Raw genomic sequence first — 14,926 nt, 5'->3', positions numbered from 1 at the left:
AGGAAATGAAGCCCCAAGGGCCCCACCAGAAGCACATTTCTTTCAAGTTTCATGTTTTATCCCAAACACAATGCTTGTCGTGCATGTTATTCTGTTATTAATTTGTAAATCATGTTTAAAGTAACTCCCTTGCCCAGTTATTGAATCCCCCTCCTCCTATTCGGATAATCCGAGTAAAATGAGCTGCCAGGAAGATGCGCCTGGTTGATCGAGTGCCCTCTGTCTCCCCTGGCACACGGCCCGGACTCGGAGGCAAACTTAGCAAAGTCCCTCAGTCAGGGATCGGAACGGGCCTTGGCGTTCTGTTGTTTTGTTTTGCAACAGTGCAGACGTGAGGCATCGCAGTTCTAGCCCGGGCGCTAATCTCCGGGCCAGATTCGCCGTTTTGGGTCTCCAGGAGCCTCAAATGTAAAACAAGGCGATTAGCCTCCTAAGCTAAGGGCATTGCGCCTCGGACGGTCCGTCTTCGGGCCTAGCGGTCCTCGGGGCCCTCAGGGCTCAGCGGGGCTGGGGTGAGAGTGCGGGGATGTCTAGGCAGGCGGCAGGGCCAGGGATCTGTGGGACCGCTGATACCCCAACCGCGGGGTCTACGGACCTCGCTCCTCCCCGGACAGGGCGGGACGGGGAAGTCCCGCCCCGCAGCCCGAGTCCTGGGCGGCCCCGAGGGCTGTGTCCGCCTCCTTCCTGCCACCGCGACCCTGGGCAGGGAGGGCGACCCTGGGCCGGGAGGGTGGGTCCGAGCCCAGAAGAGAAAGAGGGGCAGAGGCTGGTGGGTCATGCCCTGGTCGCCACGCGCCGCTCTCTTCTGGGACCTGGTCCTGGGCGTATTGGGCACCCTCGCCTTCCTGATCGACCTGGGCGCCGACCTGTGGGCCGCGAGCCAGTATGTGCTCAGCGGTCGCTACCTGTGGGCCGCGCTAGTGCTGGCGCTGTTGGGCCTCTCCTCAGTCGCGCTGCAGCTCTTCAGCTGGGTCTGGCTGCGCGCCGACCTCTCCAGCCCGCACGCGCCGAAGCCCCCTGGCCACTGCCTGGCGCTGTTGCATGTCCTGCAGCTGGGCTACCTATACAGGTGAGCGCCCTGCCCTCCGGGAGAGGGAGGGGGAACGGAAGTCAACGTCACCTCCTGCAGCTGGGCTGGTAGCGCAGGTGAGAGCCCTGACCCCGCGACGGGGGCGGAGAGGAGAGGACTGAGACCCTGAGGAGGAAACTAAGCCCCTTGTAGTTTAGCGGGCGCCTCTCCCTACAGGTGAGCTCCTGATCCCTGATGAGGGAGAAATCCGGCTGGCAGTCCTCAGAGCTCATGAACGGCACCCTTCCTGGCACAGCTGAAGAAACTGAGGCCCAGAGAGGGAAGGGAGGCACATGACTTGGAGTCGGACCCTTTGGGATCCAATCCTGGCTTTACCACCTGTGTGGCTTTATTTCTGCCTTTCTCTGAGCCTCAGTTTCCTCCTCTGTTAAAGGAGGTAGTGATCTCGAGGTAGGTGTGGCTGGCAGGCCTGTGGTGAAGGGCAGAGAGGGAAGTGCCCCGCACAGTGCCTGGTGGCAACAGACCTCCCGTTGCTTTTAGCTGTGGGTGGAGCCTTGGGCAATTCACTTGACCCCTCTGGGTCTCAGTTTACTCATTGTTCCAGAGGCTCACAGTGTAAGGATTAAATGGAATGAGACCTGTAAATTGCCCTGGTGCAGAGTAGGCAGGCAGCACGTGTCAGCTAGCTTCATGATCAGCTGGGTCACCCTGGAGTTGCAGCAGCCCTGACCCCCAGAGCAGCGCTTGTTCCCTCATGGCCAGTGCCTCCCACCCTGTCTTTCCCAGTTGTATTCTCCCTGAACACTTGCTCCCCACCCCACCCCCTCACTCCCAGACCAAGCAAGAGGGCAGAGGTGGGGTCTGACACATCCATGTCCCTGGAGCCATGTAGGGTTGGGCTCGGGCGGGGGCCCTCTAGAGATGGGGAAACTGAAACGAAGGGGTCAGAGTCATGTGAAGTCAGGACATGATGTGGTCTGGGTTGGCATGGGATGGACGGAGCCAGGATCTGCTCTTGAATCCATGTTTACAGATTCTCTCCAGATCTTGCCTTGAGTCTCCAGGAGTGGGCGAGAGGAGGTTTGAATGTTGCAGTGTTGCCTGAGGGACTGTCCAGGCATCAATAACACCTTGGGTGAACACGAAGGGGCACAGTTATTACAGTCCTGGCAGCCCGCAGTGAGCCCTGAATCTATAATTACATCATGTATCTTCTGTTTCTGCTGAGCATGAGTCAGACAGACTGTACTGAGCTTTGGTTGAGAAAACGGTGTCTCTGTTCCTGCCTGTGACTAGGCTGAGGCCTCTGCCAGGGCACTGGGGGACCTCGCCCCGCCCCGAACTCGGGCCTGCTCCCTGAGTGTGTTGTCAAGTTCATCCAGGGGAAGTGACAGTAAACATCTGATGAATGAACTTGCAATGAGTGAATGGCCTCACCTTCCAATAGCCAACTGAGGTCAGTTCTGGGCGGGGGGAGATCTTGGTCCATCCTCCACTGCCCCCTCATGCCAGTGGATCTCTCAGGCCTGTCTGTCCAACCTCTGGACTCCCTTAACTCTGCCCCGTCTGTTCCCATCACTCTGGGCAGGCCTGTTAAATGGATCCCTGGGTGCTCTTTCTGTAGCACAGTAGGACCTGTCTTGCCTGTGCTCAGAAGCTCTCAATGGCTTCCTTCCCCACAGGATCCTAAGAAATTCTTACACTTGCTAAAATTTGAGAATGCTCACTTTAGGCAATTTCCCAGTACACCTTTCAAGTTCAAACAGCTTTGGGTCCAAATCCTGTTTCCACTGCTCATTTGCTCTTTGGTCCTGTTTCCCCATCTGTAAAATGGGGATATTGTAAAGGAGTAAATGGGACAAGGTTTGTGATGAGCTTGGTATGGTGGCTACCGCAGAAGTAATAGCTGTTGTATTTATCCCCACTTCACAGATGAAGAAACAAGTTCAGTGAGGTAAGTCGCTTGCCCAAGGCCTTATAGCATGTATGTGACGAGCTAGGATTTGAGCCTGTCTGCATCCACTCGATGGGTAGGGAAGGAGGAATGCCACAGGATGCTAACTGGGCCCCTTGGGGCATCGTGTGTACTGCCTAGGTGCGTGCAGGGGCTGCGGCAGGGGCTGCTGGTGTGGCGGCAGGAGGTGCCTACCCAGTTCGACTTGGCCTATGCCGACTTCCTCTCCCTGGACATCAGCATGCTGCGGCTCTTTGAGACCTTCCTGGAGATGACACCGCAGCTCACACTGGTGCTGGCCATCATGCTGCAGAGCGGCAGCGCCGAGTACTACCAGTGTGAGTGTCAGGCCCTCGGCCAGCCTCCCTTTTACACCTTGGGAAAGTTGCCCACAAGTGTCAGAAAGGTTTTCACTCTTTTATAAAGGCTGCTTAGAAAATAGGAGAATGTCCTTTAGTCGGGCAGGTCTGTGTTCAAATGCAAAGTTATGCTCTAGCCTTGAGTTTGGACAAAGGACCCCACCTCTCTGAGCTATCAGTTTGTTCTCATCTGGACAAATAAATGGATGTCATAAATGATCCTACCTCATAAGGTTAATGAAAGGTTTAAGTGAAGTGATGCCTATAAAGCCTCGTGCCTAGTGCATAATAAATCTTAAGTGTAATTTTTACAATTTTGGAGATAACAGGTGAAGTGTGTAGGGTGCCTGATGCCTAATAAGCAATTTGTTGATCAATAGATAAATTACTGAGCGCCTTTGTACATGCAGAGTGCCTTTTTTTTTTTTTTTTTTTTCTGGTACGCGTGCCTCTCACCGTTGTGGCCTCTCCCATTGCAAAGCACAGGCTCGGGACGTGCAGGCTCAGCGGCCATGGCTCACGGGCCCAGCCGCTCCGCGGCATGTGGGATCTTCCCGGACCGGGGCACGAACCCGTGTCCCCTGCATCGGCAGGCGGACTCTCAACCACTGCGCCACCAGCGAAGCCCCGTGCCTTTGTTTTGATCGAGCACCTTTGTGCCTGTCCCTGTGTTAGGAACACCACAGTGAATAAGGAGATGGACACAGCCCCTGGCCTGCCGGGACCATAGACTGTAAAGCAGGTAGTTACAGTAAAGCATGTGGGGTGATCTGAAAAGGAAGAGGCGGGTGGCCTCATAAAACACAGGAGAGGTTTGTGCAAAGAGAAGCTTTGGGAGGGCTTTTAGGGAAGTTGCCCAAGGTCACAGGCCAGCTGGCAGCCAAGTTAGGACTCCAGCTCACATCTGATTCAGGGTCTAGGCTTCCCCTTCTCCTCCTCAGCCCTCGCACACCTGCTGCCGTACCAGGCACAGCCTCCCAAGGAGCCAGTCCCAGCTCTGCCTCCACTCTCTGCGGGACTTGGAGATCCCCTCTCTGGCCTCAGTTTCCACAGCTGTACAAGCTGGGGAGTTGGACTCCGTCTCCAAGGGCCTTTTCCGTTTGCTAATCTGAGTCTACAGTATTAATTGAAAAACAAAACAAAAACCAGTCATAGCGGCCATCACGATTGAGCGCCTGCTATCAGCCAGCACTGAGGAAAGTGCTTTATTGTCATCATGGCTCACATCCATAGCGCCTCTAGTTTGGTGCTATATTTATCTCCATTTTACACAAGAGGGAAGAGATGCCGAAAGGTGAAGCGATTTGCCCTGGGACACACAGCACTCACTGTGCGCGTACCGTCGGGCCTCTGTCTGTGAGTCCCGCATCCACAGATTCAGAGGGCTGACTCTTATGCCATTTTATATTAGGGACTTGAGCATCCGCGGATTTTGGGAACCAATCCCCTGTGGATACTGAGGGATGACTGTGCTTTTTGTTTGTCTCTTTGGAGGCAGTGGGTGTCTAGGACCAGGGCTAAATGGGGACAGTCTATGCTGTGTATGGAGGGAGTGGGGATGGGGGATTGAGGGAAGAGACAGGTTTTCCCAACTTTTGTTTAGCAAACATGTATTCAGCTGCTGTTATATGCCAGCTTCTGGGGGATCCCTGGGGAGCAGAATCTGTTTCCTACCCTGAAGGGGCTCAGAGATAAGGAAATAATTACTGTGTGATAAGACTCTAGAGAGGAATGGGGTGCTATAGGAGCTGCACAGCGGAGTGGGGTGGGGTGGGGTCCAGATGGGTGACTATAGGGGATAATGAAGCCAGAACTTGCAGGGTAAGGAGGAGTAGGCCAGGGGATCCAGGGCGTGGGTCCACCTAATACCAAGGGCACCGCTTGTCAGGTCAGAGAATGCGGCACGCTGGCAAACTGGAGGAACATCAGCCCTGACGAGACCCTGAGTGTGGGGTGGTTACAAAGGCCACAGATCTGATTCCAGGCTGGGAGTGGGTTCCTGACCCGTAGCAGGTCCCCAGCGAACATCTGTTGACTGAATGCAATAGGGAGGGGGCGGGGAGGAAGCAGTCTAGAGATGCTTCCAGCCCTCGTTGGAGGGCCTGGTGCTTCTAGTCCAGGATGGGCACCTAGGAGGTGGGATAGGATCCCCACTGTACACTTCGAGTCTTGGAAAATCAAAACCGGGGCCCAGTCTGAGGGTGGAAGGGAGTAGAGGCTGAACCACCCATATAACAGGGACATCCCTTTTGGCCCCGGAAGGCAGCTTCAGCTAGAGGCCTGTCGCCACCCCATGGGATTTCCTGCTTCACTTTCTGAGACTAAGAAGGGGGAACTGGACTGCTGATTTTCAGATCCAAGAAAGGCGTGGGCTCTTCCGGGAAAGGAAGGGGTACAGGGCCCTAGAAGATGCTCAGGGTGTGGCCAAGGCCCAGGGGTGCCAGATGCTGGGTGACAGGGGTGCCGATGAGAGTGTATAAGTCACACACCTTCTCATCCGTGAAAAATATAACCATGGTAGCACCTGAAAAGGAAAGGTTTGCGGTGAAGGGCAGACTCCATATGGATCCTAGCTCTGTTTGGGGTTGTGTGAACTTGCTGGTCTCCAGCTGTAGTTTTCAACAAATTGGGGTCCGTAATACCCACGTCAGCGTAGCTACGAGGCCTTCGCAGTACCCGTGGCCTCTGGGGAGTGCCTGCAGGCTGCCCGCAGGGCTCACCTGTCTCCTCTTCCTCTTCGTAGGGGTCAGCATCTGCACGTCCTTTGTGGGTATCTCGTGGGCACTGCTTGACTACCACCGGGCCCTGCGCACCTGCCTCCCCTCCAAGCCCCTCCTGGGGCTGGGTGCCTCCGTGATCTACTTCCTGTGGAACCTGCTGCTGCTGTGGCCCCGAGTCCTGGTCGTGGCCCTGTTCTCGGCCCTCTTCCCCCGCTGTGTGGCCCTGCACTTCTTGGGCCTGTGGCTGGTGTTGCTGTTCTGGGTGTGGCTTCAGGGCACGGACTTTATGCCAGATCCCTGCTCCGAGTGGCTGTACCGGGCGACGGTGGCCACCATCCTTTATTTCTCCTGGTTCAACGTGGCTGAGGGCCGAACCCGAGGCCGTGCTACCATCCACCTGGCGTTCCTCCTGAATGATAGCCTTCTGCTGGTGGTCGCCTGGGTGACTCAGAGCACCTGGCTGCCCAGCGGTTGCCTGCTGCAGAGGCTGCTGCCTGCGGCCGGCGCCTGCTTCCTCCTGGGGCTGGCTCTGCGGCTGGTCTACTACCGCTGGCTGCACCCCAGCTGCCGCTGGGAGCCTGACCAGGTGGACGGGACCCGGGGTCTGCACTCCCTCGAGGGGCGTCAGCTGCCTCAGAACAGGCGCATGGCCCATTTGGCTAAGAACTTTTTCCCCAAAGGTAGGGATGAGGCTGCTTTGCCATGGAAGGGAGAGGTGAATGGTGTCCTTTGAGGCAGGGTCAGACCCAGCCAAGGGGACTGAAGGCCAGATGGAATCAGTTGGTAGAATGTAGAAGATAAGCTGCTTATGCTGCTGTGGGCCTTGATTCACTCAACGAGCGCTCGATGCCTGATCTGTGCCAGGCGCTGGAGACCAGAGTTGAGTAAGACAGAGGCCTGCCCTCAAGGAGGAGAACAAGATGAGAAGGGCTGGGCCCTGGAGGGTCCAGGGCCCCAATTGTGTATGAAACACTTTGGGAGGAAAGAAGAGACCGCCTCTTCCCTTCCCCCCAAACAAGTATAACCCCAAAGCATCCCAGTGTTGGTATTTTTACCTCCCTGGCTACCTCTAAAATAATTGGTGGAGCTGTTGTCCCACCCTTGGTTCCCCTGTCCTGGGCTGGAAGGCCCCAGGACCTCCAGGATGTGTTCTCTGGAATTCTTCCTCCCCTGCCCCACCCCAGTCATTCAATTCATTTAGCAAATGTTTACCGAGGGCCTTTTACGTGCCAGAAGCATCATTCTAGCCTTGGCAGATCAGCTGCCATTCCAGCTTCACCCCTTACCCTCTCCAGATACTCCAGAACAGGCTCTCAGGCTGGAAGCCAGGGATGCCCGACTGCCTGTCAGCCCTGTCAGCCCCTCCAAGGCCTTAGTGCAGCTGGCCCGGCCTCTGCCTCTGCTCTCAAGGGGCGACCTTTCAACCAAGTGCCTTGTGAACCTGTGGTCTGGGCCGTGGCTCGGCCCGCTGAGTATGTTTTTGTGCTTCAGGCAGTGTACTTTCTACCTCAGTCTGTGTGGGTGGAAGAGGTGTGTGTATCTGCGTCTCTGTAAGCGAGAGACACGTGTGTTGTCTTTGTTGAACAGTATTATTAGATTATTATTAAAACCTCATGAAATCCCCTAGCCTAGTTGTGTCATTAAATCCGCCACCAAGTTCAAAGCTGCCTGGAAAAAAGGGGTCAGGGACGCAAAGTCCTCCTCTCAAAGTCGGTAAAGGCCCTGGGACCAGAGAAGAGGGCTGGCTTAGGCAAGACTTCTTAACCTTGTTTTCTAAGCGTCAGGAGCTGGTGAGCCAGTGTGGTGTTGACCGCTCAGGTGGGCATCAGAACCCAGATCTGGGCTGACTCTAGCATGTGCTCTTAGCCGGCTCTGCTGCTGGGCCTGGCGGGAGTAGGTACACCTTTGGTATCAGGAAGTGAATACGCGAGCGCAGGTGAAGAAAGGTCTTTTTGCTGGGAGGTCACTGGGAGCGATGCAGTGATGACAGGGGATGTGGATGTGGGCAGTGGTGTTGGGGAAGTCTGTGGTTTGGAGAAAGAAGGAGCAGGGAAAGGGCACTGGAGACAGAAGGAAATCATCACCACTGGGACGGGATCCAGGAGAGTCTGTTATTCATTCATTCATCTAGTGGAGACACAGTAAACAGAATAAGTGAAAGAATGTATCAGATAGTGTTAAGTGCTAAAAGAAAAATAAGGTAGGGAGAGTGCGTGTGTGTTGTAGGTGGGAGTTACAATTTTATATAGAATGGCCGGGAAGGCCTCCCTGAGAAACTGATATACGTCCTAAAGGAGGTGAGGATGACAGCCACGCAGATGTGCTTTATTCCAGACACCAAGTCAGCAGTGACTGGATGAAGGAGGGGCTTGTAGCAGTTATACTGGCCTGGAGCCAAGGCTGACACAGAGATGAAGGTTGGGAGCAGGGAGGAACTCTGGGAAGATGATGCTGGTGCTTTTTACATACACAGAATGGTAGAGGTAGAAAGGATCTCCAGGATCACTTAGTCCAATGATTTTCAGACTTCTGAATTTCATGAACCAATATAATGGCCAACATGGTTGCCAAGTTAACTTTAATGAAAAAGGGCATAAAAACTACCACCATCTATTATCTTGTCTTATGAAAGGACATATAACCTCAGAAAAAGGATCATTTTTTTAATTGACTATAAACACACATTTGCACACACACAAAAGTGAAATCATTATCTTTCTCAACTCATAGGGAATATCAAGGGTTGAGACCTCAGAGAGCAGGCTTGGCCTTTATAAATCCCTGGGCTTAGTGTCCAACCTAGCCTCAAACATAGCTTCTAAGGGGTTCACTAAAACAAATACTTGCTCTCAACTATACTTCAATTAAAACAAAACAAAACAAAACTTGCTACATTGACTTTTCTCTACTTCTTCCTGTCATATGTGGAGAAGACTAGGCTCTGGGGAGATGCCATACATGCCCAAACAGATGATGCAGTGTAGTGTCTCAGGCTATTTCCCCTGAGAAAATCCAAAGAGATGTTTAATTTTTTGGCTAAGCTCTCATCTGTATTCTCTAGATGAAATTGTCAAAGAAGGGTAACAGGTATGTAATTTAAAAAGCTGTGGAATTTAGTGGTCGTTTCATTTGTAAATAAAGTTTACAGAATCAAGAATTTAAAAAAGATGACAGTGATGTTACTTGTAATTAGAAATTTCCTTTGAAGATTTCCATTGTTTTTTTTTTTTATGTCAAGAAACTTGTTTTTGAAGAATAAAAAAGCTCTTGATTTGCTCATTTTAACCTGCCACCGGAAAGGTTCTTGAGAAACGTGCAGACGTTATACCTATTGGAGGGGGAGATGGAGATGTCTACTCTTTGGGCTTAAAAACTAATAACACTCTGATCCCTGTACTTCTGACCGATGAACAAGTTTGCTTCAACTATATTGTGGCTCAAAATGTGCATCTTCTGATGAAAAGATTTAATGCCTCAGAATACAAGACAACCCCCTCTTTTCTGGGGGGAATTAATTTGGGGAAAAATACACCTTATAGTCTGACATGTATGGTACTTGGAAGCTAGAACCCAATTCTAATCTCCATTGGAAAAAAAGGCAAAAGGATTCCTGACTGTTTTCCAGACCAATGAACAGTCAGACTCAAATCTAAAGAAATGAAAAGAGAAAAAAGTAGTTGATGTAACATGAAAACAAGCCAAATCAAACAGTTTGGTATCAATTTGTCAGTTTTATTGCTTTTGCATTTTAAGCTCAGCACAGCAAGGTATTGATTTTTTTCATAATTAAATTTCAGCACATTTGACAGCAAATGAAATCTCTTGGCGTTCCAGTCCTAAACTTTGAAAAGTGATGTATTTTAGAAACAATTAAGAAATAAACTTTCCCTTGCAAATTATTTTAAAATATTTAGTTTATTTTCTCATTTATTTATACCAAGTGGTTAGTTTTATTTGTTTGTTTCTTTTGGTGAAATTAATGACTCAGTTACTGAAAGGGTGGCATCTTTCTAATGAGCTCTTCTGATTTTTTATGAAGCCCTACTTAGAAGCCTACTCAGCTGGGCAACTGGGCTGATCCTACTCAGAAAAGACACAGGAGCAAACCATATAGAAAATAAAAACTTTATTTTTTCAAGTTTATAAGATAGTTCCCATTACATATAACATTATGGTCAAGGACTCTACAGCCACAAATGCCCGCAGTCACATAAATATATCTAATCAGTGCCTTTTCCTGCTAAATGAGGCATCTGAAGTCCAGAGGGTCATGTTTGGAGTAGAGGTCGTCCTTAATGGGATGGCTCCCATCAGTGCATTAGGAACTAGCTAAGTAACCTTGCTTGCTAGAGCTGTCTGACTCAGAGGAGAGGAAGGGACAGAGGGCCTGCTGATCAGAGGTGGGACAGAACTAGATTTTCTCTCGTGGTTTAAGATATTTCAAAATCTCAGAATTCAGATTTGGCCTCTACAGGGTATTTGGGGAATTCCAACTTTTGGATGAAAAAGGAAGCCAATTTAGTGGTAAGAAACAGAAGCCTGCTTAAGAGGGGTCCTAAGTGCCCCCTTCCTGCAGGAGTGAGGAGGGGAAGGCCCCAAGCCCACCAGCCCTGGGCTTAGACCATCGCTCTCCCAGGAGGAGGGAGAGCGTGGCTCCGCCCCTCGGCTCCTCTCCCCCACGGTTCAGTGGCACCGACACCCATTCAAGGTAGTGAACATCTAGAAGCTCCATATACTGCAGCTGGAGTTTGCCAATCAGATTCTGCTTGGAGCTTTAACGCGAACAAGTTTTTATAAACTGCGAACAAGCTGTGGCACAAGTCTCCTGGGACACTAGCTTTGCTCCCCCAACTTGCAGAAGACAGGAATATCCCAAACCAAATAAAAGCCCAAGTAGGCATCTGAATCTGGAGCAGGCATCCACTCTCCTGGACACCACCAGCTGCCCCAGGGGCACCGGACAGGGTGATGCTAAGGCACAGTCAGTTTTACATTCGAAAGTAAAGCCACCTCTTAAACCCAGGACACGGCTGACAACTCGATTCCCTACTAGAGACGGCCTAGCTCTCACCACGAAACGTGCAGACCCATCTTACAGAACCCACGGTGCCCAGCTGGAAAAAGGACTCATCATGTGGCTTATTCCATGGGGACTCTTTCTAGTCAAGAGGGCTTCCCCCTTGATGAAAGGACCCACAGTATCCTTTCGACCTCAGCCTCCAAGAACTCGTGGTGCTGCCTACTTATTTTCCTCTCCAGACCTCTGTGCTGGGGAAGAGGAAAACACAGGCTCCAAGAAGATCACTGGGCTCCCTGAACAATTCATTTTGGCAAAGAGGAGCCAGGAAGCTCCATTTTCTGTCTACCCTCTAAACAACCAGAAAAGAGCAAAGGCGGCACTGCTCAGAGAGCTTCCTCACCTCCCTTAGCCAATTTCAAGTTCCTTTTGCAAAGACCTGAGCCGTGCAGTCAGAGCAAGAGAGAAAAGGCCATCGCAAAGGGACTCCAAGTCATATTCTAGGAATAAAGAGCTTGTCCCAGCGGGCAGGGAGAGGGAAGTGTGTGTGTGTGGACCTGTGTGCACGACGTGGGTACCGCTCTGCAGCCTGAAGCACAGCACCAACAGGGTGGCCTATGCCCAGGGCAAGAAACCAACAGCTCTACTGCCGGTACGGGGAGGGCTTGGGGCCTGGAAGTACAGACCCACCCTAAAGCATTCTAAGATAAATTACCAAGCAAGGCAGAGCAGCATCTGGGCAACTATGCTGAACTCAGACCAAGAAGGTCCGCCTCAGGCTTTGTATTTCCCGTCCAAAGGAAACAGGCCAAAGAGGCAGCTAAGTAATGAGCACTGACTTGAGCTCCTCTCCAAAAACATCTTCTCTAAAACTGAGTCACGAAGCACTTTCTCAATCAGTTCTGAGGGAATGTGTGTATACCAGCCTTTCTCTGGGTGACCTGGCTTTGGAAGGAACCTGACCCCTTTGTGCTGCAACATCTCTGAAAATGGATATGCAGAATCTCTGAGTACAAGCATTTATAGCTGGGGTTGGTCAAGGATGCCTCCTACTAAGGACCCAGACTGCACCTCTCTGAGGTGCTTATAAAATCACCTCTCTCTGTGCAACCTGGAAGAGGCCGAACTTCCTCAGCTCTACGGAAGTTTATTCTGCCTGAGCAGATGCCCAGGCCAGTCTTGGAGGGATGGGGCATCCACAAACACAGCTGGACTGAAGGCTGCGACCAGTGCCTGGGCACCCACCGATCCTCCCAGAAGTCAGGTTGAGAGATGTTCCTGCATTGGGCCCAAGATTGAGTTTTCAGGCATGGAGTAGGGGGTCTACCACCTCATTTAAATCAGGAAAGTGTTTCTGGCCTTCTGGTTTCCCATTTTAGAAGGGGATTTGAGAAGTGGGAAGGGTATATTCCATGGGAAAACTGAGTTGTGATCATGGCAATCTGTTCTTCAGTTTCAGGCTGAGATCTGGGTAAATACACCTACAGAACACCTTTCAACAGGGCTTAAAGGATTCAAAGAAAGTCAGATCCCTTCGTAGTTTTGGCCAAAATGTGATTATGAACCTTTTCTCAGACTTGACTACTTGGGTCCAAAGCCTGGGGACTGGCCAGAGCTGCATGGGGGTGGACATGAGGTACAGAGGGCAGGAAAGGGCCAAGAGCCCAGCACTGATGACTAAGAAGGGTGAGGGCGCTGTAGAGGTGAACATGTGTTGGGGAAGGGTGTTTCTCTGCAGGAGGAAAAGGTGGAATCTTCTTGTTTCAAGAGCCAAAGAAGTGGAAATTCCTAAGAAGCCTTAGTTCTTCTCTCCAGTTTGGAGGTAAGCCCCTTGGGACATACCCTTCGACTAAGAGTCAAGCTGAAGGCTTACAATTTACTGTCTAAGAGAAGGAGTTTCTAGGGTTGTGCCGTTTGGTGAAAGGGGAGAGGGACTGGAAAGGGGACTAAGGCTTCTAGGATGGGAACCAGCAAAGTCTACAGTGAATCAGTGTCCATGCCCCACAGTGCAGCCAGCCAGGAGATGGAGGAGCCGGAAGGAAACCGCCCGAGAGAGCAGGGAGCTGGGCAGCTGAGGAGGTGCTACCGTCACAGAGAGGTATCTCAGATAGTTCAGTTACGAGTTTCCAAGGAAACTTTACAGACCCCTTTCTTGCTAGAAAGAGGGCGGGAACCTGCTTCAGAGACCAGACCCTTACCTATAAAAATAACATATACATTCACTGGGAATATGTTCTACAGCTAAGGAGATTACAAAGACTGCAAGAGATGTTATTATAAAAGTCTGCTGCGTTTATCCTATCACCACAAGTTAACGGCAGTTCTCATTCTGGTCACGGACGCAGAGTGCAACTCTGCCCCAAGAATTTCCTTTTCTTTTTCTTCATTTATTTTGACACAAAATAAAACAAAACAAAACCCAGAAGAGTTAAAAGCACTGTAGCTGCGGTGAGTCTATTGTTCTCTCAATCCAACTGTCTTCCCCTCCTATGTGAGGATGAACACGGGGCTGCAGCTCACTCTTAGCAAAAATAAGCTTCATCTCTTGCAGCTGTTGGTTTTGATTGTGTTCTCGCCAGCATTCCATGGAGAAAGAGTTCCCAGTTGGTTCCGGTCTCTAGCTCCTTTCAGGAGTGAAAAGGAGCTCGCGGGGAAGGCTCTTCATTCCAGTTCTTAAAGAAAATCAAGCTCCAAAGCCTGGTGGAGGGACACCAGGTCTCCGTGGTTTGTGATCCTCCAGAAGGGCATGTTGTGCTGGAAGGGGGAGGAGGGAGGGACACTGGTTAACCCAACTTCTTTTGGGAGCTTATATTTACCCACACCCCTTCCTCCACAGACCTCTCCCCAAAGTACTTGGTAACCCTCCTTACTCCTGCCCACCTCATAAGACTGTCATACGGATCAGGTAAGTCACGTGTATAGGGACATATGTATATTACAAGACACTTACAGATGGGAGAGATTTTTATTAGGTTTCAGTGGTAACTCTGTGCTTGTATGAGACAGACTTGTTCTAGCTACTAGGTACGATCCTCAGGATCAAATAAAATGACCCATGTAAGAAATCAGTATTAACATAGTATTACATTTTCTTATGGATAGTCTATTTTCTATAAGGTTCAGAGCTGCAAAGCCCAAATCTTGTCCATGACCAAGATGAAGAACAGAGAGATCTAGAAAATAATAATCCCACTATATTATGTGATCAGAGTTATGTCCAGAATACTGTGTGCCATTCTGGAAGCCATATTTTAAAGAAGGGCTTTGAAAAACATGAGTGTTGGAAACCATGTTCTATAAAGCTGAGGAAATTACCTTTACTAATCATTTTGTTCAGACTGGTTGCAAGTTACCTGGAATACTGAAAGTCCTAGAACACAGTTCTTTTGGCATGTAACTCAGTGCTTTTTCAAGCCTGCTGCTCACGCATAATATTTAAAAGGCCTTGAATATACTGAAGAGGAAGCAGACTTGTTATGTTGTGCTCAAAAGTGCCAGATTAGGACCAGGATACAAAACAGAAATTTTAGTTCAATGGAAGGAGGAACATCCTAAGAGCCTGGATGACCCCACAGTAGAACAGGATACCTGGGAAGCAGTCTCCTCACCCTTAGGTATATTCAAGCAAGGACTAGAAAGTCTTCCGTCACAGAGGGTGCAGAAAAGATCCCTCAGAGTGAGGAGACTGAGATCTAAGGCATTTTCCGATGGGTGTACTCTGTGGCAGATGACTAGAAGCGTGCGCTTAGAGACACAAAGTCTGATAATGACTTGAGTTGTTCTTCTATCTCCCCCACTCCCTTCTTCTTCAGACCAAGAAGCACTGATGTCTACATCCACTAGCGT

The 14,926-nt window shown here is 50.6% G+C and overlaps 2 protein-coding genes across 8 annotated transcripts in view; one reads left to right on the top strand and one right to left on the bottom strand.

Annotated features, from left to right (window-relative positions):
• Positions 1 to 670: 670 nt before the first annotated feature.
• On the top strand, positions 671 to 7,687 carry XKR8 (XK related 8). The gene is made up of 3 exons (XM_004266738.3): positions 671 to 1,069; positions 3,126 to 3,322; positions 6,087 to 7,687. Exons 1-3 carry the CDS (start codon positions 777 to 779, stop codon positions 6,794 to 6,796), a joined length of 1,200 nt encoding a protein of 399 aa, XP_004266786.1. The 5' UTR covers positions 671 to 776; the 3' UTR covers positions 6,797 to 7,687.
• A 2,487-nt stretch (positions 7,688 to 10,174) lies between these two features.
• EYA3 (EYA transcriptional coactivator and phosphatase 3) overlaps positions 10,175 to 14,926 on the bottom strand; it is a 105,128-nt gene continuing 100,376 nt past the window's right edge. For all 7 annotated transcript variants that reach the window (XM_033422427.2, XM_033422434.2, XM_033422429.2 and 4 more), the window contains one exon: positions 10,175 to 13,834. In XM_033422427.2, the coding sequence (XP_033278318.1) occupies positions 13,754 to 13,834 (81 nt within the window). In that variant the 3' untranslated portion in view covers positions 10,175 to 13,753. The remainder of the gene's footprint in view (positions 13,835 to 14,926) is intronic.

The sequence above is a fragment of the Orcinus orca genome, chromosome 1 (assembly GCF_937001465.1).
Source record: "Orcinus orca chromosome 1, mOrcOrc1.1, whole genome shotgun sequence".
Lineage (NCBI taxonomy): Eukaryota > Metazoa > Chordata > Mammalia > Artiodactyla > Delphinidae > Orcinus > Orcinus orca.
Note: the sequence above shows the minus strand (reverse complement) of the source record. Positions and strands in the feature narration are given on the sequence as shown.